Consider the following 24,326-nt stretch of genomic DNA (forward strand, 5'->3'; position numbering starts at 1 on the left):
AACATATTTCCCGTTTGGAAAGACATCCAATCACTGAAACGTTACTATTATTAAACATATGAATAAGCAGGATGATATCAGAATTAGCTGGTACAGCCCTGATTGGTGATGTGACTACAACCAGTTTCATAGTTTTTATGCCTGATTTTGGAAGTTGCAAAGAAATGCACGATGAGAATAATTTACTGGACGTTTTCAAGGTACAGTGGAAGCTGTGACTCTCTCATCCCTTCAAAATCTAACATGAAAGCAGACAGATGAAACATGTTGCATGTACATTCACTTCAGGGTGTTCCCAGCTGTCTTTTTTTCCATTTCAGCTGTTTAATAGTCGTCAGTGATATATTAGACAATTTGAGGGCAGATGCTTGACATTTCTTATTATAAATATAAGTCTGTGTTAGCCAGTTTTTGTTGTCTCACTGTAAAGTTCCCCATAAAGTTAACGAGCAAAGCATTTATAATGGTGCCTCTGACGATTTCCATGTAAATCCAGTCGACTTGGTGACCTTCATGGCCACGGCTACAGACTCGCAGTGACATATACTGCTGCCGTGGGTTGTTATTGTTGTCTTTAACATCATACTGTCACATAAACGTAACTCGGTGTGTATCTTTTCTTGGGGGATGGGACCATTTCCACAACAGAGAGCATCTCCGGAAATGAGCCCAAAACGTGCCCGATAACGAACGCCAACTTAAACGTATATGGTACATTGGCACTTTTATATAATATGGCAACGTTTAAGATGATGTTGTTGTTGCTAGCTAGCTAACTTAGCCTGTATTTCACCTTTGAATTCTCAACTACGTCGCCATCTTGCAAGGCAGATTTTCAGCGTAGACCGGGACGCTTAAATAGCGTGCTAATTACGCATGTTGTTGTGCTTCATATTAGCTGTTTGTACTCACCGCATATTTAGAAAATATATAAATGGTAGAGAAAGGTATCCCTGCGCAGAAATATGTGTCAATTGTTGATTGTAAATCCGCGGGTTGTGGGCTGTGGACGACTGTGCAGACTAAAGGCTGCGCCGCATTTGTCGGTCGATGTCCTGGCAGGGTAAAATGAATTGCCTCCACTCGTGTGAATTCCTAATGTGCTAATATTCTGCAACAAAGGTCTCTTTACAAATAAAACTATATTGTACATAGTTTTAAAAGCGTATATAACATTATTTCACTGTTTTAAAATAATCAAATGAAATAATTATTTAGATTTTTATGTATCTGCTAGGATTATGCAGTGTTACAGCTAAATGGTTCCTTCAAACATGGTTATGTTCCTGGTGTTTGTAATTTTCACTTTTCAAAAACACAAATTTAACTCGATTTCTGCAAATTTCTTCTGATATTCTTTATCCATATATGCTATGAAATTAGACCATGTCATGCTCATCGTCTTGTTCTCATAATACATTTATTTAGATTCAAATTACACAAGAAACGACACTGACTTTAAATTATTTTAAAAAAAAACTATATTGTGATGATTTGCGTGGCCAGACAATTTTGTTGTACTTAGATGTACTGCTTCTTGTTGTATTTTTCAAAGAAAGAAAGTTTAAAATCGCAGACATACTGCAATATTTTACACCTGGAACCTTGTGAACGTTAGACATTTGTCTTTACACGGATTGTTTACGGTAACGGTCAAAATAATGAGTATTTACCTGGTCGTCTTCAGCGTTTTATCCTACTTAGTTTTGATAAAATGCATTTACTATCGACATCGGCGGACTTTGGTGAAGTCGTTGAAACATTTATTGAACGTTTCATCAGGCAGAGACACAAACAGCGGTGATGTCAGAGCTCTGATTGTAACTGCACATCCGGATGATGAATGTATGTTCTTCGCGCCAACGATTGTACGACTCGTTGAATTAAATGCCCGCGTTCATTTGCTGTGTTTATCTGAAGGTAGGGTCACGGCACACTTTCATTTGCATACATAAAGATAACAAGTCAGTGTAATCATAAAGAGGTAAACTGTCAGTCGTGTCGCCCCCTGATAAATAACGTTAGCTATTTATTGTTGGACTATTTACTCATGTGAGACAACAGAAAATAGTCAAAAAGCATAAAATATTCCCTTTGAAGAAAAATGTTAAAGTAGCCCCCTGATCAGTGAGTAAAGCATATGTATACACAGCACTTTAGCACTTTAATTTTTAAAGAACATTTTTTTGTTGCAGTCCTAACTTACACTTTGTGGTGTACACCAGATAAACTGATAGAAGTGGGATTCAGCAAGGTGTCTGCAGGTGTTTCACTTTTGAGTTTCTTTAACTGATTATCTCTCTGTTGTCAAGTGTTATAGTTTTTTTCTAGCATTCATGGAAAGATTTCATAAGGCCAAGAGTTTTTTTTTAAACAGCTTGACGCTCATTATCTTAAAAGCCAAAGTAAACCAGGGCGAACTAACAAGACTCTTGCTTCATGATTCATGGTTATCATGTACATGTACATGTAAAGTACATTTATAATTGGAAAGTATTGACATTTGTCCCCCAGCCCAATGCATTTCAGAAATGGCATTGTTTTTACAATAAAATAAAATAACAAAATAAAAACATGGCACTCTTAACATCATTGAGATCCACCCTAGCTCGTAAATAGCTGATTGATATACAGCTTAGGAAAATACCATATTTCAAATCATCTTGAAATTAGACATGGGTGGGTTCTCTCCAGGTGCTCCGGCTTCCTCCCACAGTCTAAACACATGCTTGTTAGGTTCATTGGTGATTCTAAATTGGCCTTAGGTAAGTGTGTGAGTGGTTGGTTGTCTGTCTGTGTTAACCCTGTGACAGACTGGCGACCTGTACAAGATGTACCTCGCCTCTCACCTAATGACAGCTGGGACAGGCTCCAGACCCCCACGACCCTCTAGGATAAACGGTCACACATAATGAATGAATGAATGAATGAATGAAAGGAATAGAAATTAGACATAATTTACTTTCATTATAGCTCTAGTCTAATTTGTCCTCCAACTGTTAAACAGGAAACTACTACAATCAAGGAGCTCAGCGTAAAGAGGAACTACTCAACAGCTGTGCCGTGCTAGGAATACCAGCCTCCAGAGTCACCGTAGTAGACCATAAGTAAGCCGACACCTGCACCAAACACGCAACATCTGTAAACACAGTATTTTAGCTGTGTGCATGTAATGTTGGAAGGGTTTGTGTTGGGCTGTAATAATCTGTTGAGTGTTCACAAACTGAGGTCAATTGTTCACTAAAAGGGTTCGTAACAAAATATGCATTTACTGCCTTTACTGGAGTCAGCTCTCAGCATGTCTGTCTGTTGGAGCACAATCAGCCCCCTCCCCTCCACCCAGTGTCTATCAGAACAAATAGAGAGTTAACCACAAATCACACCCATCCATTATCTCTACAATAGATGGAATCTAGCCCGACCTGATGAATTACCTTTCTGTCACAGAGGAAATAAATGAGTAGACTCAGAGGCATAAATAGGCCCTTTGGGACACAAAGCCCTCTAAAAACCTTAAACATCCCAGACTGGCCTCAACCTATCTCTCTGTCTGCTTACAGTATATATGTACATGTCTGTTTACACTGATCAAGCATAACATTATGACCACCTTCTTAATATTGTGTAGGTCTCCCTTGTGCCTCCAAAACAGTTGTGACTCATCAGAGAATGGACATGGGCCTTGTGAAGGTGTCCTGTGGTGTCTGGCAACAGAATGTTGTTAGTGGGGACCTTTGGGTCCTATGGGTTGAGTGGAGGGGCCTCAGTGGATCATCCCACAGATACTAGATCAGTTTGGGATCTAGTGAATTTGGAGGCCAGGTCAACACCTTGTGCTGTTCTTTATATTTTTTTTTAGTTGTTCCTAAACCGTTTTTGTGTGTGTGTCTGTATCAGGCTGCATCCTGCTGGGGATGGCTGCTGCCATCAAGGAGTGTCATTGCTATGGGGTGGGGGTGCCTGGTGTGGTCTAGGTGGGTGGTACATGTCTAAGTAACATCCACATGAATGCCAGGTCCAAAAGTTTCCCAGCAAAACATTGCATTGTCACAAAATGGTCAATGTTATTTACTTCTCCTGTCAGTGGCTGATCGGTGTATATATCGGTAACTAAAAAGTATAGTAAAGGTTTTAACCATAATCATAATCAAAGCAGATTAAACATATTTGACTTATAATTGCAAGTTACTGAAAAGGCTGTAATGAGACCGTATTGTTTATACCACAGACATATTTGTTGGGCCTGAACAGTCAGTCAACCTGTTGAAGCAGTCACAACAGATTAGTCAAAGTCAATAATCCCTAAGTGGAAAAAAGGGCACATTTGGATAACTATAACCTGCCTAATGTTATTTTTGGGAGGTAATTACCTGTTAATTGCATTAGATTTTGTTGTTACCCCAACACAATCCCCTGTTCTTCAGCACCAGGTAGCTGAATGTAGCTGAAAACACACCTTGGGCTTGCCTTTAAGTTTTTAGATCCATTTAGGGTTACATAACAAAGTGGCAGTCCACCTTTTATTTATGTGTGTTGCCTTGGAAAACCTTTGAACATTTCAGAGGTAGTGTCCCTCTTTTTTTGTGGAAAATTAGTGGGAAGAAAATAGTTGCACATTCCAGCTTTGTTGCAGGAACACAACAATTTAAAGAACTCTTGTCTGTCATTCGTCTCACAGCATGCAATACACCATGAGGATTTTTCCTCACAAGTTTTTTTCTTTTTGGTTATTATATATATATATATATATATATATATATATATATATATATATATATATATATATATATATATATATATATATATATAATGTCAAGTTACAAAGACAGTTATTTTTTTTCATGCAGACCAATCCTGCAGCTTTCCTTGAAAATGTTTTGAGGTTCTAAGAACCTCGGGTCTGACATGTGAGCCTCTACATGTTGGCTTGCCAGGAGAGCTGCATGAACTCTGGCACTAACCTGGAACTCACAGTAATAAGCTGGCAGCCTGCCCAGGTTGTCTGCCCTAGAGAGCATTGCTTGTGTGTGTTACTTCATGGTTTTATCATCTTGTGCACACAGAATATAGCTGAACTTTGATCTTAGTGTTGTCTGCTCTTCTGCTGAACTGGAGTGTAGCCCGTTTTCCCTTTCTGTGCATTCTCTTGTTTGCCCAAAACACACACACCTAATCAGCACTTTAAGAGTCCAAACCCCATTCACTAGTAACCAAGCTCTCTCTGTCTCTCTCTCTCTCTCTCTGTTTTCCTCTCTCGCTCTCTCCTTCTGTTCCACCCCTCCTCCCCTTGTCCATGTCTGCTGAAGCCAACTGCCAAGGACTGTGGGATACATTTTGGCAACACTCTAAGTACTTCAAATGTAGGTCACTCCAAACTGTTTTTCTCTTTGTGTGTCTCTACATGGCTGGCCACACTTTGGCTTTGCTCTCAACCTTTTCTGCTCAATATGTGCAGATGTACATCTTAGCCTTGACCTCTCTCCGTCTTTCTCACTTGTCAAATTAGAGAAAAGAAAAGACTGCAGTGCAACTTTTGGTCACGATGGTCAGAGCAGGGATTCGTATTGAGTGCAACGGACACAAAATCATTATAGAATTCTGATCTTGTCCTGTTTGAAGCTTTTTAACCCTTTGAATGACAGAAACCATATGAAGGTTAACTGTTTAATTTCAACAAAACTGTAGTAAACATTATCTGCAGGGAAGTTGTAATATTTAGTTCTGGTTGAAAGTGTGTTTGAGCAGTGTTGATATGATTTTATTGCCATATGTGACGTGTAGTAAATGGTACTATAAAACTCTACAGCATTATACTGTTAAGTGTTTTTCAAATATTTTATCTACAAGTATTTGTACATATTGGATGAAAATATTAGGTTGTCTCACCGTAAAGAGCTCTGGCCAATTTTGTTTTTGAAATAGTTTTTTACATCAGTATTTTGTACTGTAAAGTTAAATTCATCAATATTTCTGTAAAGGATATGAAGACCAATGTTGGATTTTTGCTGCACATACTAATCACACAGTGACATCTGATGTTTTTCTGGCTTTAAGGATTAAAACTAAACTGCTATATGTCATTTGCTATACACTTTAGCTGGATAATGGGATCACAAGGATGATTGTGGGTTAGTGTAGTTCACACTGTAGTTGTCGTACTGACCTCCAGCTAAAAGTCGTGTGTTTAGGAGGCTTTCAGTGAAGTGGTCAGAGACGAAGCACTGATACAGTGGCATTGAGCACCTTGGCTCAAGACTTGAGACTTTATATGTGACGCTATTAAAAAAACAAGGCCTGAAGCAGACCCTTAGCATTTGTGAGATCAGAATATTTGCTCTGGGCACGACAGCCAGGCAGGTTACTATTTTTTGCCGGGTGAACACTAACCAGGACATGTGCTGAGAAATCCATCTTGACGCTGTCTGACTTTGTTCTAAAATACATTGTCTAAAATGTATTCCTAGTACTGTAGTCTATCTGTAGTCATCTCATTCATCAGGGTGGTGTCGTGCACTGTTTCCGCCGGACCTTCTCCACTTGAACTTCACAAAACCGCAGCGTGGGTTATGCTTCATGGTGACAGATCTAGGTGAGCCTGGCTCACTCACAAGTATATCCTGGCTCTGTAAGATGACGGGAATAACACGTGAATTCTGCTTTAAAATAGGATTTTTTCTTTAATGCTCGCTGAATAGGACAGCTGTGTTGACAGTATCAGGGGCCCCGGTGCATGGTGGGGCCTTTTGTGATCAAGCTCAATCTGAACACGCTCTGCTGCCTCTCCACTTGCTCCAGCTTGACCTCTGTCTGCTCCCTGAACTCGATTATAGCTGCTCACTGCACAAATCCAACCATTACACTTCGTCATTACATTATCCATGAGACATCACTCTGTCTCTCATTTCATTTTCTTCTGACTCTTGTAACGGTACTTCCCTGTTAACATACTTCAGATGTTCTTCAGACACACTCAGAAGTCTTCAGTCATAAGTGAATCCTGACCTGAAAGCTTTTATGTCTGATAAGACTCTCCCTGCAGGGACATAAACAAAGCATAGCAGAAGTTGCTAAAAAGGAAAGGAGTATTTGCTGCAACACCCTATCCCCCACACAAGCTTTAAATATACATTGATCTGCTGTAAAAATAACCCCGGGCTGATTTATAAGGACATGGCAGGGTGCATTAAACTGTGATGAGATGTCCCAGGCCTGCCACTGACCTCTGGCTGTGCTTTTACTCTTGATACATGTGTCAGCACCACACACCGGCCTCTGCGTAGCCAAGCGCTTTCTTTTCCATTTACTGAAACCCACAGCCTGCAACAGACTATAATTTTGTCACATTAGATTGCAATTTTTTCTGCACGATTTGTGTTCAAAATAACACCGACAGCATTAGTCCATTGTTATTTTAATGAATATTGAATGCCCACGTATGTCTGTAAATAACTGCAAAACAGCATGTGTACATTGGCGTTTTTCGTGTAGCTGTAACTGCCTTATTACAGGGGGATATTGTGGACGTACTGTCAGCTTGTAGGGGCATCTCAGCCGTTCCCAACAGGACATATAATCTGACTCTGTGGACAGAAGTCTGGCAGTTTCACAGGCCTGTGGTCCATGTGACCAGACTAAACAAGCTCTCTCTGACACACACACACACAGCAGAATCCCTTTACTGGGCCAAAGTTCAACAACTGCATACAGATGCCTGCAAGCAATTAGACATCCACATGCAAAGCTACAAAGGGGAGCTGGGGAGGTTACTTTAGGACATTTTGCACTGTTGCCATGGCGATGCTGACACTCAGCTTGCATCCAGCTTGAGAAAGGTCAGGTGTCATATCTTTTGTTCATTTTTCTTTTTCTTTTTTTTCCCCTCTCTCCTTGCAGGCTTGTGCTTAGCTACGGTTGTCAAGATGTAAGGCAGTGTGCCTAAAATAATAAATGAATAGAAGCAGCAGTGGGAAAAAAATGTAGCATCAAACTCAGTATTATCTAAGTCAATGTTCATGTACTTTGGGCTCTCACAATTCCTCTGCCTTTTTTCTTTCAGTCCAAAGCAGACATAAATGAGAACATTGGTTTTCCATTCTACTCATTCATGCTGCATTTAACATTGGTTTACAACACACCCAACTCCCAAACCACACACACACACACAGCTCTTATTATACGTATCCCTGGTATCAAAGTGTCAGAGTCATGCATTCACTCGATGACGGACAGTTTTAAACTATCTCTGAACCCCCGCGCCCCCTCCACGCGACACAGCCTACCCCTCTAACCCCACCTCCACCCTTTACACCAAAGCCTGACCCTCACATCACTGGCACCCAATAGATTTGTGTCCTAATCCATCACTTCCCTCTGCTAGCCCGACTGTCCTGGCTCATTGTTTGCAACCAAGGGGAGGGAAGCAACTGTTGACACCCCGCCGCACATACCCCCACTTTATGCTCTCATGTATACGCACATGTTGGGTTGCAGCTAGCAGTTAATCTGCTCGTTATTTCCTTTTTATTCAGTCGATAAATCATTAGAAGGTGGCAAAAAAAAATAATTCACATGAGCTCAGCACATGTCTTGTTTTATAAAGCAAAGCTTGGGACACAAAATGACAAAATGTGCTGTATGTGCTGTCTACAGTGACACCAGTTTCCTTTGCCGCTTGTGAAATGTTAACTGGTTTGCAAGCTGGTTGCTCTCCACTTATAATGCAACACAGGGCTTTGTGTGTTTTTTTTTTTTTTTTTTATGAAATGTGTCACATTAATTCATATTTATGTATATCTAAGTACGTTTTATGCACTTTTCTTCCTTTACTTTTTGTGATTCTCTTGAGTTTAGGAGGATATTGAGCAACCATAAAGCTTTGCTTGTTCCCAAAAAGGGAGTGTATGCATGTTTAGCAGGCCAAGAGAGTAGGCTGATGGTGTTTCGTGCGTGCTCTGTGTTGCCTCCAGGCTGCAGTTTCAGATGCAGACAATGCTAAGGGCCTACCGACCCGCAACCTCTGTACTTCCCAGCGCTATCACGTGTTTGCGTTTCATAACAGCATGTTTTCTAGCACAGTGCAAAAATATGGTAATGGGGACAGGAATAAGACTTTAGGTCACAGTGAGGTTATACAATACATTATGATACTGTATTTCAGTAAAGAACTGTTGTAATATTAACTAGGTAGATAACCAGAGTCTGTTTCTTGTCCTCCAGAAAACTACCAGATGATCCCAAAGCAGAATGGAGCATCTCACTGGTCTCTTCTGAAATTCTGAAGCACATGAGGACCCATTCCTTCAACATGGTACGCTCAGCTCCTCCTTAAATTTTTGTCTTTCAAAGCAGTGGCTTTCCTGTCATTTCCTGTTTGGTGTTAACACGCAATTTTCCTGCCATTCTGTGTAAGAAATTCATGTCCTGTATTGTTGTTGTGTTTTTGACGTATGTTTTGGCACCACAGCTTCCTAGTTCATTATCCCAGTTTGACTGCGGTCTGTGTAATAATCCTGTCTGCAGCCACCTCTTTTAGTCAAGCCCTAGCTGCTTTGTGAGCTCCCTTAAAACCAGGGGGGGAAAAGGCCTCAGCTCCAGCAGAAATTTCAACCATTCTGGCGTTTACACCAAGATTCTTATCGTCCTCGGTGCAGTTCCACACTATTAGCTGATGGGAATGTGGCGTATTTAGAATCAAAGGCTTTTTTTTATCCAGTCTATCTCGACAAGAGCAAAAATAGTCTTTGCTTGGGATAAAAAGTACAGAAGGAATACCTTTTAAAAAGTTCAGTAAAGTAGATGATAAGCACATACAATTGGGTTTGTCTGTCCTTAAGCTGCTGATTTTTTATTTATTTTTTATTTTTTTATCAAGACGACAAACAGGCACACCGTCTCCTCCCATCCTGTCAAGCTCAGCAGGGAGAAGTAACTCTAGTCCACAAAGTAGGCTAAAGAGTCATGTTAGTCTCAGACAAATCTCTATTGAATACATGGAGGGAAAATCACAGCAATAATAAACAAGTAGTTGAGTTACCTTAAGCTCAGTAATATTATTTCTTTGGTCTAACACCTTGATATTGTGTTGATTATCCAGAGTTCACAAGTCATTTAATACTAGTCATTGTGTGTGGTTGTAAGCTTAAACATGTGCTTGACTGCAAGTACATAGTCATGGTAGAATACACCTAAGCACAGTAAGTAGTCACGTTTTTAGTCAAGCACTTTTTCCTCTCCCTTTGACCTAATTTCTTTTTTCACCTGTTTCCTCTGGTGTGCAAGCATGCAGTAAAAGTAAAAGCCTTTTAAATATCAGTTGTGAGCTGCCAAGCAGCAGGCACAGAAAGCCTTCCACTAACCCAAGAAAACACTCTCTCCCTCTGTTTTTGCCATGGTTTATTTAAAATCACTTTTAGATACCCAGATTCTGGCTTTTCACCCACACATTGAGATATTTTGTTGTTTCAGGTGCTGACCTTCGATGGCAGAGGAGTGAGCGGCCATGCCAATCACACAGCCATCTATAAAGCTGTCAGGTACAGGCTGGACATGAAAGCTTTGCTGTCAGAAAAACAGCAACCATGCTCATGGATATTATGTGGCTTAAACGCAGACGGCAGCCCACTCCACGATCATAAAACACCGTCCAGGAAAATGCAGAACATTTAGACTCGCATCGACATCAGTCTCTCCAAATGTTTTTCCAAACACACACACACACACATCATGTTTTTCAGAATTGGTCTGTTACATAGCGGAGAGGTCATCCAAACAGAGTCCTCAGAGGCACTCGGCTCTGCTCCCAGCGAGCAGCAGTAAATCCTGTCCCTGAAGTGGTGAGGTGGGAGGGAGATCTGGTTTGGAGAAGCCAACCAAGCAAGTTGCATCAGACTCTTGGTTCTTGTTTTTTATTTTTTTTTATTTTTATGTTTTGCACTGTGAAGTGTACGTCGTGGTCCTTTACACTGCCCTTCAGATATAGTCTTTTGGTTGTTATGACTCTCTGTCAATCTGTGGGCCTCATCTGTTGATAAGATGTGAGCTCTCCAAATCACATCTCATGATTCCCATTTGGCTGGAGCCCAGAGGGGCTGTGGACTAGTTTCACAGCGCTCTAAACCTCAAACAACTTTTTGTCAACATGGAAACAGCTATCGCTTATAGAAAATGCAGCTTTGGAGGAAAACCTTATTTTTTTTCTACTCCAAGATGAGTTAATGTATAATAATTCAAATTTGAAATGAATCAGAATTCTTTACTGCCACATATGTTAACACATATGGGGTATTTGGTGTGATGGTTAGTACAATAAACATACACTCAAGTTCAGAATCGAACAATAAAGAAATATAAAAAACGTATAAAAAGAATAAACAGGGCTAGTGCAATAATAGGGTTTAGGGTGAGTTATTGCAAAGCATTAGGCTTAAAAAGTCTGTGAGAGAGTCTGTGTGTGTGCGTGGGAGGGGGGTTATTTACAAGTTCAGTTGCCGATGGAAAGAAACTGTTCTTGTGGCGAAAATGAAGAATGAAAACCGTTGAGCGCATGATACAACGTGACCAAAAAACACTGAGAATTTTGGCAATAGCTTGTTTCACAATGACTTTTTACCTATTTATGATGTAATCAGAGTAACCAAAAATCTAATCTTGGTTACATATTGGCAAATACAAACACACATTCGTGCCATTTTAGACCCCAGTTGCAAAATCTATCTCTTTCATAATGTTTGACATTTTCTGTGGGTAATACTCTTGTTGTTGTTGTTGTTTTTTTTTCCTATCTTACAGACATCTGGCTTCCACTGGACAAGTACCCAATGGTAGGTGTGACACAAACAAAGCTGTTGAGAGGTTTATATTTTAGAGAAGTGGTTTTTAAAAGTGTTCAATCTGCTGGCCACTCTCAGAATAGTGATCCTAGTTGTTTCGGTAGAAACGGTTTCCACTGAATGTATAATTTCATTATTAGTTCATGAAAACTGTTGCTCACTCACACAAGGTAGAAATGACAGGCTTCAGTTTCAAAGTGAGAAACCTGGAAAGTACTGAACAGGCTGACTCAGACTGAGCATTTTGTTAATGTACAGCTCCCTCTCCTGGTCAAGAAGGCTGCATGAGTCTTGTGTCTCCGCCACATATTTTGATCTGCTGATCAAAACCAGGAATGTGCCCTCAGACTACATATCATGTTGTCACTAAAATCCAGACATAATCACGTCTACTGATAAAAACAGAATTAACTTTTTACTTTTGCTCGTCTTCTGAGAGGTCCCATGATGGTACTCATGGGGATTTTCTTTAAAAGAATGTGAAAGGAAAAGTAGGGCAGTAGGGAGGGCATGTTACAACAAGCTGTCTGCTTTGCTGGTTTGTTGAACATTAAACATTTAAGCCCACAGTTTGTTTGATTAGGCAACACGATAAGAGACAGCCATGGAGTTAATCATATATGTGATCTGAACTGTTGGACTATGCTGCTGAATAGTAGAAAGACTTAATCATTCTGTCCTTTGTTTAGGACAGAATGAGCTCGGTCAGCCTTGACCTGTTTTGCGTGAAGTGAACGAGCTTAAAAATGTCAGGAATTGCATTAATCATGGCTATTTTGTTAGTGGGCATTTATTCCTCAACCCGACTGGCTGGCCTTACTGTAGGGGAGGCACATGAGAATTAGGCCCAACGTTAAGCCTCTTCACTTGGCTGTAAAACAAGGCTCCCTGCTTGTAACTTACGGCTTTGAGATTCGTGAACTCCACAATCTCCTGCTGCATGAAAACTTTCAGTACAGTCTATGCTGTGTGATATTTTAGTACAGTATAACAGTACCAGGTGTCTGTGGCAGTTGGACTTGATATGTTTCTAATGTTCTTATTAAAACCCCAACTCCCTACCAATCATTTAGAGCTGAAGAAGCTTCTTGGATGAGTGGCGAAACATCTTCAAAAAAAAAAAAACAACTATGGTTGCCTTTGTTTCAGCTGTTTTTTGGGTATAACAGCACCAGATGTTCTCATTTTACATGGATTACGACAAGTATTGCATTTGGTGCTGGAACAACGGCCTAGTACACGGTCTGCTTCTGTATTGAATGTTTAAGGACATTAACAGCTGACTAGGTCTCTGTCTTTACTGCCAGACTGCTGTTTGCTGTCCCTGGTGACTGTCGGCCTCCTCAGGAAGTACATCTCCTTCCTGGAGCTTCCCCTCAGCTGGCTGCTGCCCTCGTGCCTCCACTGCATTATAGGCTCACAGGGCTACAGGCGAGCCAAGGTAAGCCTCCAAGTAGACAGCTTGTTGGCAAGAAACATCCGCTTTTAGAGGACAAACATGTTTTGACAGATCAAAATAAGAGTTATATCGATTGTAAACAGAGGAGCGCTTTGTATTATCTCCTAAGCATTCTTCTTTCCTCTTTAGGCCGCCATGCTCTGCCATCGGACTCAGCTTCTGTGGTTCCGCTACCTCTACATCACCTTCTCTCGATACATGTTCGCGAACACGTTCCAAATGATCCCACAGGGGCCGAAGAACCTGAAGATCTATTAAAAGATCGTCTCATCCCGAAGCACTAATTGCTACACTGCCTGACTAGTGAAATGCAGTGGTACTTGTGGGAGTGAATTGCATAGCTGTTTACAAATGTGAAACTTTATCTGTTGTACTAGTCTTCATTTTTTTCATAAGCACTTTCCATAAAAACAACTGACAAATCTTTCTGAAATATATCTGACCACTTGTCTTTTGCTACGTGAGCAGCTTTATTGTTTCAGGTGTTACACTGTACAAAACAACACTGTGTTTGCAGCTTCTTTTATTCTGTTATTTCAAAGAATCATGAAAATACTGTTTGTCTCATATAAAGCTGATTAAAAAAAGGCTTGATTCTTAAATTACACCCGTGTTATTTGTGCTGCACGCCTGCTTCAGGCTTAGACATGTCTTTGATGGTTTTGTGAGCTTGCATGCTTTCTTCCCACTTCTCCCCACAAAATTTCTCCACTGTGACACTGCGCACGGTTCCTGGATCCAGACAGTGTGGAGCAACACCTGGGGAGGTAGCAATCACAAAGGCCAGTCATTGATTTACACGCGAACAACACAGGCCATTGTCTCCTAAGCATCTAGGAGACAAGCCGGCTTTACCAGTACAGTAATGCAAAGTATTTCGTGTCAAGGTTGCCTTCCTCATAGTCACTACAGTCCAACATAGCCACTTAACTAACTGTGAACTTCTCTGTTTTCCACAAATGCCATTAAATCGGGGCATTAAACAGCAGACTGGGTCGGTTAGTTTGGAGTAAACACAGCAGAGTGATGAAACAAACACATGAGACCAGCGTGACCGTCTTGAGTCAGCAACTAGAGGCCTTACCGTATCCATCAGGGTTGGAGCGCGGAGTGTAGAAACTTTGAACTCCACACGTCTTACAAAAGGTGTGTTTCGCAACATGAGTGTTAAACGTGTACGTGGACAGATTATCCAACCCCTGTAAAGGAGAATAAAAATTTTTACAATTTGCTTTTTCATTTTTAGGAAACACTATAAAATGAGTGAGTCTCTTACTTGTAAGAGCGTGAACTGATTTTTCGGGACAATGAAATGGTGATTTTGCTTCTTAATGCACATGCTACAACTGGAAGAACATGTAGAGATGAAAGAAATTGCATTGTAGAGGGAGTGTTATTTGAAATCACTAACACAATGTGGAATTCATTTGTACTTTTAACATATTTTCATTATATTAATATGTAGTAATTTTACAGCGAGTCAAATATGTTTTTTTTTATATAAGATCGTATCATTGAAATAATTTCCCATACTTGCAATGAAAAACATGGAGGTCTGGGGAACTCCAGACTTCAAATCTGACAGCCCCACAGTGGCATCCGCCTGTATGTTTCACAAGGTCCATTCTGTAGGTAATAATAACAACAAGCAAACCTGGCGGATGACTATTTGAATATTCCTCTGTCACTCAAAAATGGAAGGAACTTGAATGTGTTTACCCAGTGCCCGGATAAAGTTCAAGCGAAACTGGTGTGACGTGTTTATTGGGAACCTGTTGACGTGGAGCTCAATGTCCCACACAAAACATTCCAATCACCCAGCCAAGGCAAACCCAATCAGTCACAAGGGTCACGTTTACATTAAAACCCTCTCACCTGGTTATATCTATGTCTTCAATCCAGTGTGGTCACTGAAAATGTTCATTAAAATCCAAAATCAAGTTTCAACTTTAGTTTCACATGATAATAGTGCCAGTGTCCAAAGTACTCGGCTAAACTCATTTCCTGCTTGAATGTTTTTCCTGGAACACTTTGAGATTTATTCTGAGCAAGGGGCAGGGCAAAGTACAGCAGACTTGCACAAACACATTCCTCATATGTTGAACTAGAACAGCCAGAGAGACCAGCCCTGCATTAGAGTCCTGGGGCGTCACGCATCACGAGTTGGGTGTCATATGACGGCGTGCTGGAGGGCTGGAGTAGGGGAATGGGGTGACCTAAATACATAAATTAGGACTCTAAGTGCTGTATCATATCTATGACCCTAAAATAGAAACCCAGTAGACCCCCACCATCAGAGGTTTTGCTCAATTTAGGTTACAGTGCCAATGTAATCTCTGCTGGGGGTGGGAACTAAAAGTGGGTGCTTAGCAGTTCTTAAAACTGCCAGTGATTATGCCTGTAACTGTCCCCTACTCATTTTTTTAGACCCAAATCTCACCCAGTATGGTTTAATTGGCTAGATCACTCCAGGAACATATCACAAAAAATAACTTCAAAATATAAAAACCTTTGGACGTTGACATTATGCCAGATAGATATATTTTATGTGTCTCGTAAAGCAACTTTCCTATAACCTCAGCAATAATATTACTCAAGAGGTGATCAAATAAGGTTAAAGATAAATTAGACAAAGAGCACAGGCTACTCCTGAGCCGTAATAACTGCTCAGCGAAAGCCACAAAGATAGAAATGTGCTTATGAGGTTAGAAATGGTCCTTGTCCTTGTCCTATGAGGAAGCAAAATGTTGAAGATTGTTCCACAATGTAGACGATATGGTTCCCCCTCCCTTGTGTACAATATGATAAGAATAATTTCGACACTTAAGAGTCAGGAAACGGTTTTTATTTTACAATAACTTTATTTTAGTCTGTATACTTGATGTCCATAATTTCTTTAGTGACACCTACACTGTAACAATCAAGCATCAGATCAGCTCAGTTTGGTTATAAACTTGGCTAAATCTGAGACACCAGGCCTACTTAACATGGTGTCACGTTTCAGTATACAGATCACAATCATGGACTTTGACTAATATAGCTTGCCTTGAATCAGAATCAGCACATTCTCCTTAAAAACAAATGTTATAGTTGAGGTAGGTGGCCATTCTACATCAAGACGGCCACTGTAATGAGAATGGTTTACTATAAGGTCGGTAAAACAGGCCATTTAGCAAAGTTCAAACCCTTTACCCTGCCGTCACAACAGCTGGTAGCACGTTTTTTACCAAGCACGTTTCCATCTGTTAACAGGACCGTTGTGGAGATCAGCTGAGTTCATGTCTGCACATGTCCCTCACGCGTGCCAGTCTCACGAAAGCTTAATCATTCTGCCTTGCTATAATCAACGTGCAATGATCTTATCTAGGATGGCCACAAATGTCTAATACACAGCCGATATTTCTATGGCCTATAATGTTACAAAACTATATCTATTTAGGTCGCATACAATCATTATAAGGCCTGCGTTATAACCCCTTTGCCGGAAGCATAACTTAGTCATCAAACATTACTTACTGTAACACAGCAACCAATCGCTGGTGAAACAAACAACTGTGTCATCCAATCAGAAGCTCGGAGAGGGTTCTTGTTGCTGAGGTGGTTCTAGCAAATTCTGGAGCCAAAGTCGCAGTGAGATATTACTCCGCCACAGTATTTTTCACAACATTTGTTCTCAAATATACATTTTATTTTGAGAAAATATTTACATTTACGAGTAAATGAGTGACAATTAAATAAAACAGTACAGTGAATATACTGAAACAGTGAGCATCGGAATGATAGGAACTACTTTTGAAGGCGGAAGGATACCAGCTGATGACGTATGCAACTCCTCTATAAAATACAGTGTGCGGCTCCTCTGCCGCATTCATCTTCAGCAGAAGCAGAAAGCAAGCGAAACTGTAAGTAGCTTTTCTTGTAATTCGATGTGTTTGTTATGTTGAGAATTTCAGTGTATGTTCCTAGTCGCTTATTTTGTTAGCATCGTTGTGTTGAAGCTTAGTAGAATTTTACAAGCTAATAGTAACAGTCGCTATGTGTTTTGAATGTAGGTCAGGTAGTTTTTCGTAAAACGGTTATGTGAAGTAATTAAGTTAAAACATATTTTAAGTCGATATTGGTTCCGTTTGAGTTTCGTCCCTCCATTCATCGTCGAGTTTTGCGACACCATTGGCTAACCAACATTAGCTACTGCAGTGACTCAACATTTTCAGTGTCGTCCATTAGCGGGTAGAGTCGGCTAACAAAAGGAAGGTCAATATGATCTCAAAATGGCGCTCGGGCTGGAATGACGGAGCTGTCAATAGATCAGCGCATCTGATCAAGATGGCTTTTATTTTGACTAAGTGAAAATAATCAATAACATTTAATGTTTAATATAACACTGCTATTTTAATATATTGGTAGTTTAATATATTTTAACTATGCTATTTCTATACCATTTGTTTAATCTTTCTTTCATTGCCTTGTTTCTCCAGATTTCAAAATGCAGATCTTTGTCAAGACTCTGACTGGCAAGACCATCACCCTTGAGGTTGAGCCCAGTGACACTATTGAGAATGTCAAGGCCAAAATCCAGGACAAGGAAGGCATTCCCCCTGACCAGCAGAGGCTGATCTTTGCTGGCAAACAGCTGGAAGATGGCCGCACCCTCTCCGACTACAACATCCAGAAGGAGTCCACTCTCCACCTTGTCCTGCGTCTGAGGGGTGGCATGCAAATCTTCGTCAAGACCCTCACTGGCAAGACCATCACCCTCGAGGTTGAGCCCAGTGACACTATTGAGAATGTCAAGGCCAAAATCCAGGACAAGGAAGGCATTCCCCCCGACCAGCAGAGGCTGATCTTTGCTGGCAAGCAGCTGGAAGATGGCCGCACCCTCTCCGACTACAACATCCAGAAGGAGTCCACTCTCCACCTTGTCCTGCGTCTGAGGGGTGGCATGCAAATCTTCGTCAAGACCCTCACTGGCAAGACCATCACCCTCGAGGTTGAGCCCAGTGACACTATTGAGAATGTCAAGGCCAAAATCCAGGACAAGGAAGGCATTCCCCCCGACCAGCAGAGGCTGATCTTTGCTGGCAAGCAGCTGGAAGATGGCCGCACCCTCTCCGACTACAACATCCAAAAAGAGTCCACTCTCCACCTTGTCCTGCGTCTGAGGGGTGGCATGCAGATCTTCGTCAAGACCCTCACTGGCAAGACCATCACCCTTGAGGTTGAGCCTAGCGACACCATTGAGAACGTTAAGGCGAAAATCCAGGACAAAGAAGGCATTCCCCCCGACCAGCAGAGGCTGATCTTTGCTGGCAAACAGCTGGAAGATGGCCGCACCCTCTCCGACTACAACATCCAGAAAGAGTCAACCCTCCACCTTGTCCTGCGTCTGAGGGGTGGCATGCAGATCTTCGTCAAGACCCTCACTGGCAAGACCATCACCCTTGAGGTTGAGCCCAGTGACACCATTGAGAACGTGAAGGCCAAGATCCAGGACAAGGAAGGCATTCCCCCTGACCAGCAGAGGCTGATCTTTGCCGGCAAGCAGTTGGAAGATGGCCGCACCCTGTCTGACTACAACATCCAGAAGGAGTCCACCCTCCACCTTGTGCTGCGTCTGAGGGGTGGCATGCAAATCTTTGTCAAGACCCTCACTGGCAAGACCATCACCCTTGAGGTTGAGCCTAGCGACACCATTGAGAATGTCAAGGCTAAGATCCAGGACAAGGAAGGCATTCCCCCCGACCAGCAGAGGCTGATCTTTGCCGGAAAACAGCTGGAAGATGGCCGCACCCTCTCCGACTACAACATCCAGAAGGAGTCCACTCTCCACCTTGTCCTGCGTCTGAGGGGTGGCATGCAGATCTTCGTCAAGACCCTCACTGGCAAGACCATCACCCTTGAGGTTGAGCCCAGCGACACCATTGAGAATGTGAAGGCCAAGATCCAGGACAAGGAAGGCATTCCCCCCGACCAGCAGAGGCTGATCTTTGCTGGCAAGCAGCTGGAAGATGGCCGCACCCTGTCTGACTACAACATCCAGAAGGAGTCCACACTCCACCTTGTCCTGCGTCTGAGGGGTGGGCAGTAAAGTGATGATTCCATGTTGTTGTTCATTTTTCCATTCAACATGTTATGTATGACATGCCATATTAAAGCTGGTATTTGCAAGGTTTTAATCTCTGACCAAAATGTTGATGCATATCACCTAATAAAAGATTGAACTGAGAATTCTGGTGTTTGTTTTTTGTTTTTGTTTTTTAATTCCAGAACTATTGCTAAAGAATAAGTAGCTGTGTAAACAAACACGGGGTATTGGACAGCTCCAGTCTCCTTTTTCTGTATATTATATGGTTTCTCCTATAGTACAAACAGTAATTCTAATATTTTTATGATGTGACATTGATGAAATGTAGACTTAAATGAAACTTGTGGAAAATAAGGTAATGCTAGTTTCTCTATTACCAACCTATAGTGATATCCATAATACGACTTGAAAAAGATAGAACCTCTTCTTAAATCATTCTCAGGTGTAGAGTGCTGATGTATAGTGTAGAATATAGAATGTCTTTATTGTCATTGTACATGTACAATGAAATTAAGGTGACCTGAGGTCCCCCTTAGGTGCTGTAGAAGTAATAAAAATAAAGGGGGAAAAATACTATGTGTACAAAACTATAAAAACTAACATGACATAACCCCATTCACACATAAGTCAATGTTATCCAAGGGATAAATACGTACATTAAGTAAACGTAAGTACTGAGACCTACTGAAGCCATTGAGTCTCATCAGAAATGGAGGCTGGTTTCTACTTCAGATGGTTGGAAGGATTTTTATTAATGAGGGTGTGGCGCCATCTACTGTTAAGTTTAAAGTGGGAGAGTCAAGGGAGAAAATTAATCAGGAACAAATAAATCACGAAGCATACCACGTATCCTGGAACTCTTAAGAAAACAGATTTTAAAAGTCTAATAATATCGTGTCGATGTAATATGTGGATGATTGTGTATGTTAGCGCATATTCCTGCTGTTGATTTGAAACAGCTTTAGGAAGTAAGGCAGCGGTGGAATACACATTTATTGGACTTTATTGTTCACGTTTAACTCGTGTTATGATTGTCTTAGTTGGATGAGACAAGACTGTCAAAGCATTATCCTCGGATAAAATTCTGTTAGTGTGACAATAACGTCATGCTGTAATGCCTTTAAAGTTAATAAAGTTTTATAGCAGGCGGAAATCAATCTATCATCTTCAAGTTTCCCTTTAACTTATTTTCCTTAATCAAAAGCAAACTAATTCGGCAACGTATTTTGTATTAGTGTACTTTTTCGTGTATAATACTGCTAAAAGTCAGTTTAATTCTTGAATAAACTTTGTGTTGCGTTAGTGTTAAAAACTGGGGCCTATTTTCAATTGCGGATGGGTTTCAGAGTCGGTGTTGTGTCCCCAGGTGCATCATCTCGCCAACCCCTGGTCGCTGCAGACAGACAGGCGAACGCGTTTCCATTGGAAATAGGACATGATACCGGATAAAAATAAAGAAATAAAAGGACGCGATAGCAGAAATAACTGTGAGTAGCTAAACTATGTTTTTTTAAACAAGAAATACAAAAAAAAAAAATGAAAAAGCAATTCTCAACTTTTTTATAGAAAGAGAATGAAAGTGAGGCCATGTTAGTTTAATGTTGTTAATAATTTGATACATGTTACCTTGTTACATCACCAAGTAAGAATTTGACACCATAACCATAGTACGCCTGCATAGAAAAGATACCAGCATTTTTCCAAACTAATTTCTATGTGAAGTCTGTAGTTTCCAAATAACAGTGTAGAATGCTGTAGCAGATTTGTATACAGTGTATTGTAATGTATATTAGGTGTAGATTAGTAGACAATGAATGGTTACATTAAAGCTATGACAAGGATCCCAGCAGGTGAATGAAATGAGCTGAACCCATTAGTGTACAGTTGGAGTCATGGTGTGTACTACTAATCTGAAGCAAATGTTGCCTTATGTCTTATAACTGTTTTGTCATAATACTCAGTCATTCAAGAGAGACTCTGCTGGACTGTCTACTAACAACTACTACTGTATATTTGCTGGAGATTTTGAACAACATGGTTAACTGAATGGGGGTTGTACAGTAGAACTGGAGGCTGGTTTCTACACTTGAGAGAGAAAATGTGTGCATGAGCACTGACAATAGTTTACTCCAAAAGTGGAATTACTTGACTGTGTCATTGTGTGTGCCAAGAGAGAAAGGGTGAACACTTGCATATACAATGGGTTAAATCAAACAGCATATTCAAATCAGATTTACATACATACAGGCTGAATGGAGTCCAGAGCACTTGACCATGCTGAGCATTTAAGTACAGGCAAAGCTTTAAAAAACAATATTTGTAAAAGGTCAGCAACACATCAGTAATGATCAAAAATGAATACATAAAATGTTTTAAATCACACATTAAATGAATGAAATGAAAGATCAGAAAACTGTTTTGATTCTAAACCAAAAACTGTTATTTATATTTAGTAAGTCCAGTTCCTTTCAAAGTAATCACCCCCTTGGATATTTTTCCCTTTTACTGCTTTTATATATGGAATCATGGTCAATCTAATTGTGATTATTTTTTTAAATAGATTTGTACAGAGTCATGTCAGTTATTTGAAATACTGAACTCCTTTTAAAATGACTGACCTAATTCAACAGAGGTTTAGCCAACCTGGACCTAAGAGCAGTGAATGTGTCTCCAGTGGCTGTAGTATAAAGACACCTGCGTCTGGGAGGTCCAATCTGGACCTCCCAGACAAGGACTGTGCTTTGGTATTTACCATCTGAGGCTAAAACTTCACCAAACAGGCACTATACTATAATTTGCATAATCGGCTGTATGCGGTTTATCCTGCAGCTATTTTGTCAATGAAAACAGTCTGTGGATGATTGTTAAAGATTTGCTAAAATATGTGACAGAAGGCACATTACCTGTTTGACTGGTTACTCCAAAACATGACTTTTTAACATTGTTAAAACAGACATGACCAGTCTAACCAGTAGTAGACATATAACATACTACGGTTTATCAGGCAGTGATACTATGCTGTTGATTTAATACAGCATTAGGAAGAGGAAGGTAGTTGACCCATATCTTGGGCTCTATTGTTCACATGTAACTCATGTGTGATATTTGTCTTAGTCATGACACATGACTGGAAGTGTCAAAGCAGCCAAAACATTAGATACAGTTAAACAGTACATTAAATCATGTAAAATATTCAGCATCCTAAAAAATCTGTCACCGTAATAATGATGTCTATTTTTAATCCTAATAAAGTTAATAAAGACAATACAGTATGATATTGCAGTCGGAATATAATCCATATCTTTGTGCTACATCTGGGATCTACTTTCAACTGCGGATGAATATCAATTGATGACGCGTCTCCAACTATAAATGATCCCGACCCGTCCCCCTGGCAACTGTAGACAGACAGACAGAGGGAGGTGCATCTATCGCGAATCGGGACACGGTACTGAAAGTAATTGTAAGTATACTTGTTCTTTTTATTTTATTTTCACGAGACATGTTCCCGGTTATCATCACCAATTCTTCCGCAGTTTTCCTGATTCATGGTCATTAATTATTGTCTCTTAGCGGCTACCTAACCCCTTCGTAAAAATGACTGTCGAGAGAGGCGTAGCTAGCAACCATAAACAACAATTCGTTAACGAATAATGTAGTTCAGTTACGTCGAGTCCCAATGTAGGCTTTCATCGTCCACCTTCAATTTGAAAAATGCTTATGACAGAGGTTAACCAAAGATGGTGGCATACGATTTCGGGTTTTTTTCATCCATTAGGGTGTAACGTAAGCTGAAAACGAAGGCAAACAACAATAGCTTATTTTAAAATGGCGCTGGTGCTCGAATCACCGGCTTCCTGCCAGTATGTTCGCGTGAAATCCAAGGCTTTAGAGGCCTTTATCGCTTGTGGCAAAATGAATGGCCTGAATAATGGCAGCTGTATATGCTATGCTAACATGTATATAGTAACTGAACAATCAATGTCAATTTCTGACAACAACCGTAAATATAGTGCCTAATGTAAGGTAGGTGTAGGAGTATATTTCATTGTAGTTTATTAGTAAAATGGGATCCTGAGTTTTCATTCGCTTTTTACAGGAAACATGCAGATCTTCGTCAAGACCCTCACTGGTAAGACCATCACCCTTGAGGTTGAGCCCAGTGACACTATTGAGAATGTCAAGGCTAAGATCCAGGACAAGGAAGGCATTCCCCCCGACCAGCAGAGGCTGATCTTTGCTGGCAAGCAGCTGGAAGATGGCCGTACCCTCTCCGACTACAACATCCAGAAGGAGTCCACCCTCCACCTTGTGCTGCGTCTGAGGGGTGGCATGCAAATCTTTGTCAAGACCCTCACTGGTAAGACCATCACCCTTGAGGTTGAGCCTAGCGACACCATTGAGAATGTGAAGGCCAAGATCCAGGACAAGGAAGGCATTCCCCCCGACCAGCAGAGGCTGATCTTTGCTGGCAAGCAGCTGGAAGATGGCCGCACCCTGTCTGACTACAACATCCAGAAGGAGTCCACCCTCCATCTGGTCCTGCGTCTGAGGGGTGGCATGCAGATCTTCGTCAAGACCCTCACTGGCAAGACCATCACCCTTGAGGTTGAGCCCAGCGACACCATTGAGAACGTCAAGGCCAAGATCCAGGACAAGGAAGGCATTCCCCCCGACCAGCAGAGGCTGATCTTTGCTGGCAAGCAGCTGGAAGATGGCCGCACCCTCTCCGACTACAACATCCAGAAGGAGTCCACACTCCACCTTGTCCTGCGTTTGAGGGGTGGTCAATAAATGATTCTGTTTTTACTTGATATACACGACACTTTAAAAACCAATAAAAGATGAGAGATTAAATTACATCAAGTTTTTGCCTTTTCCTTCCACATTTGACTAGAAAATGCATGTTTTAAGATCAGATGGGTTTCCAAATACTGTCCTTGTAAAATTCATT

At 40.9% G+C, this 24,326-nt stretch overlaps 4 protein-coding genes across 8 annotated transcripts in view; 3 read left to right on the forward strand and 1 right to left on the reverse strand.

Moving 5' to 3' along the window:
• ncor1 (nuclear receptor corepressor 1) overlaps positions 1-1,117 on the reverse strand; it is a 49,203-nt gene extending 48,086 nt beyond the window's left edge. For all 5 annotated transcript variants that reach the window (XM_084565155.1, XM_084565158.1, XM_084565157.1 and 2 more), the window contains exon 1: positions 913-1,117. The gene's annotated coding sequence lies outside the window, so the exon portion shown is untranslated. The remainder of the gene's footprint in view (positions 1-912) is intronic.
• Positions 1,118-1,482: 365 nt separating this feature from the next.
• On the forward strand, positions 1,483-13,883 carry pigl (phosphatidylinositol glycan anchor biosynthesis, class L). The gene is made up of 7 exons (XM_084565207.1): positions 1,483-1,920; positions 3,008-3,107; positions 9,217-9,307; positions 10,465-10,532; positions 11,788-11,819; positions 13,136-13,269; positions 13,417-13,883. Exons 1-7 carry the CDS (start codon positions 1,662-1,664, stop codon positions 13,543-13,545), a joined length of 813 nt encoding a protein of 270 aa, XP_084421333.1. The 5' UTR covers positions 1,483-1,661; the 3' UTR covers positions 13,546-13,883.
• Positions 13,884-17,083: 3,200 nt separating this feature from the next.
• LOC311502858 (polyubiquitin-C) lies at positions 17,084-19,515 on the forward strand. Its single transcript, XM_084565274.1, has 2 exons — positions 17,084-17,189; positions 17,766-19,515. Exons 1-2 carry the CDS (start codon positions 17,111-17,113, stop codon positions 19,373-19,375), a joined length of 1,689 nt encoding a protein of 562 aa, XP_084421400.1. The 5' UTR covers positions 17,084-17,110; the 3' UTR covers positions 19,376-19,515.
• Positions 19,516-22,753: 3,238 nt separating this feature from the next.
• Positions 22,754-24,234, forward strand: LOC311502895 (polyubiquitin-B). The gene is made up of 2 exons (XM_084565331.1): positions 22,754-22,835; positions 23,472-24,234. The coding sequence occupies exon 2, from the start codon at positions 23,477-23,479 to the stop codon at positions 24,164-24,166; it is 690 nt and encodes a 229-aa protein (XP_084421457.1). The 5' UTR covers positions 22,754-22,835; positions 23,472-23,476; the 3' UTR covers positions 24,167-24,234.
• The last annotated feature ends 92 nt before the right edge of the window (positions 24,235-24,326 follow it).

The sequence above is a fragment of the Chelon labrosus genome (assembly GCF_963514085.1).
Source record: "Chelon labrosus genome assembly, chromosome: 17".
Classification (NCBI taxonomy): domain Eukaryota; kingdom Metazoa; phylum Chordata; class Actinopteri; order Mugiliformes; family Mugilidae; genus Chelon; species Chelon labrosus.

Coding starts and splice junctions, on each gene's coding strand:
- pigl (XM_084565207.1), top strand. CDS start 1,662: ATGAGTATTTACCTGGTCGTCTTCAGCGTTTTATCCTACTTAGTTTTG. Junction 9,308..10,464: donor GGACCCATTCCTTCAACATG/GTACGCTCAGCT, acceptor TTGTTGTTTCAG/GTGCTGACCTTCGATGGCAG. Junction 10,533..11,787: donor GCCATCTATAAAGCTGTCAG/GTACAGGCTGGA, acceptor CCTATCTTACAG/ACATCTGGCTTCCACTGGAC.
- LOC311502858 (XM_084565274.1), top strand. CDS start 17,111: ATGCAACTCCTCTATAAAATACAGTGTGCGGCTCCTCTGCCGCATTCA. Junction 17,190..17,765: donor AGCAGAAAGCAAGCGAAACT/GTAAGTAGCTTT, acceptor TTGTTTCTCCAG/ATTTCAAAATGCAGATCTTT.
- LOC311502895 (XM_084565331.1), top strand. CDS start 23,477: ATGCAGATCTTCGTCAAGACCCTCACTGGTAAGACCATCACCCTTGAG.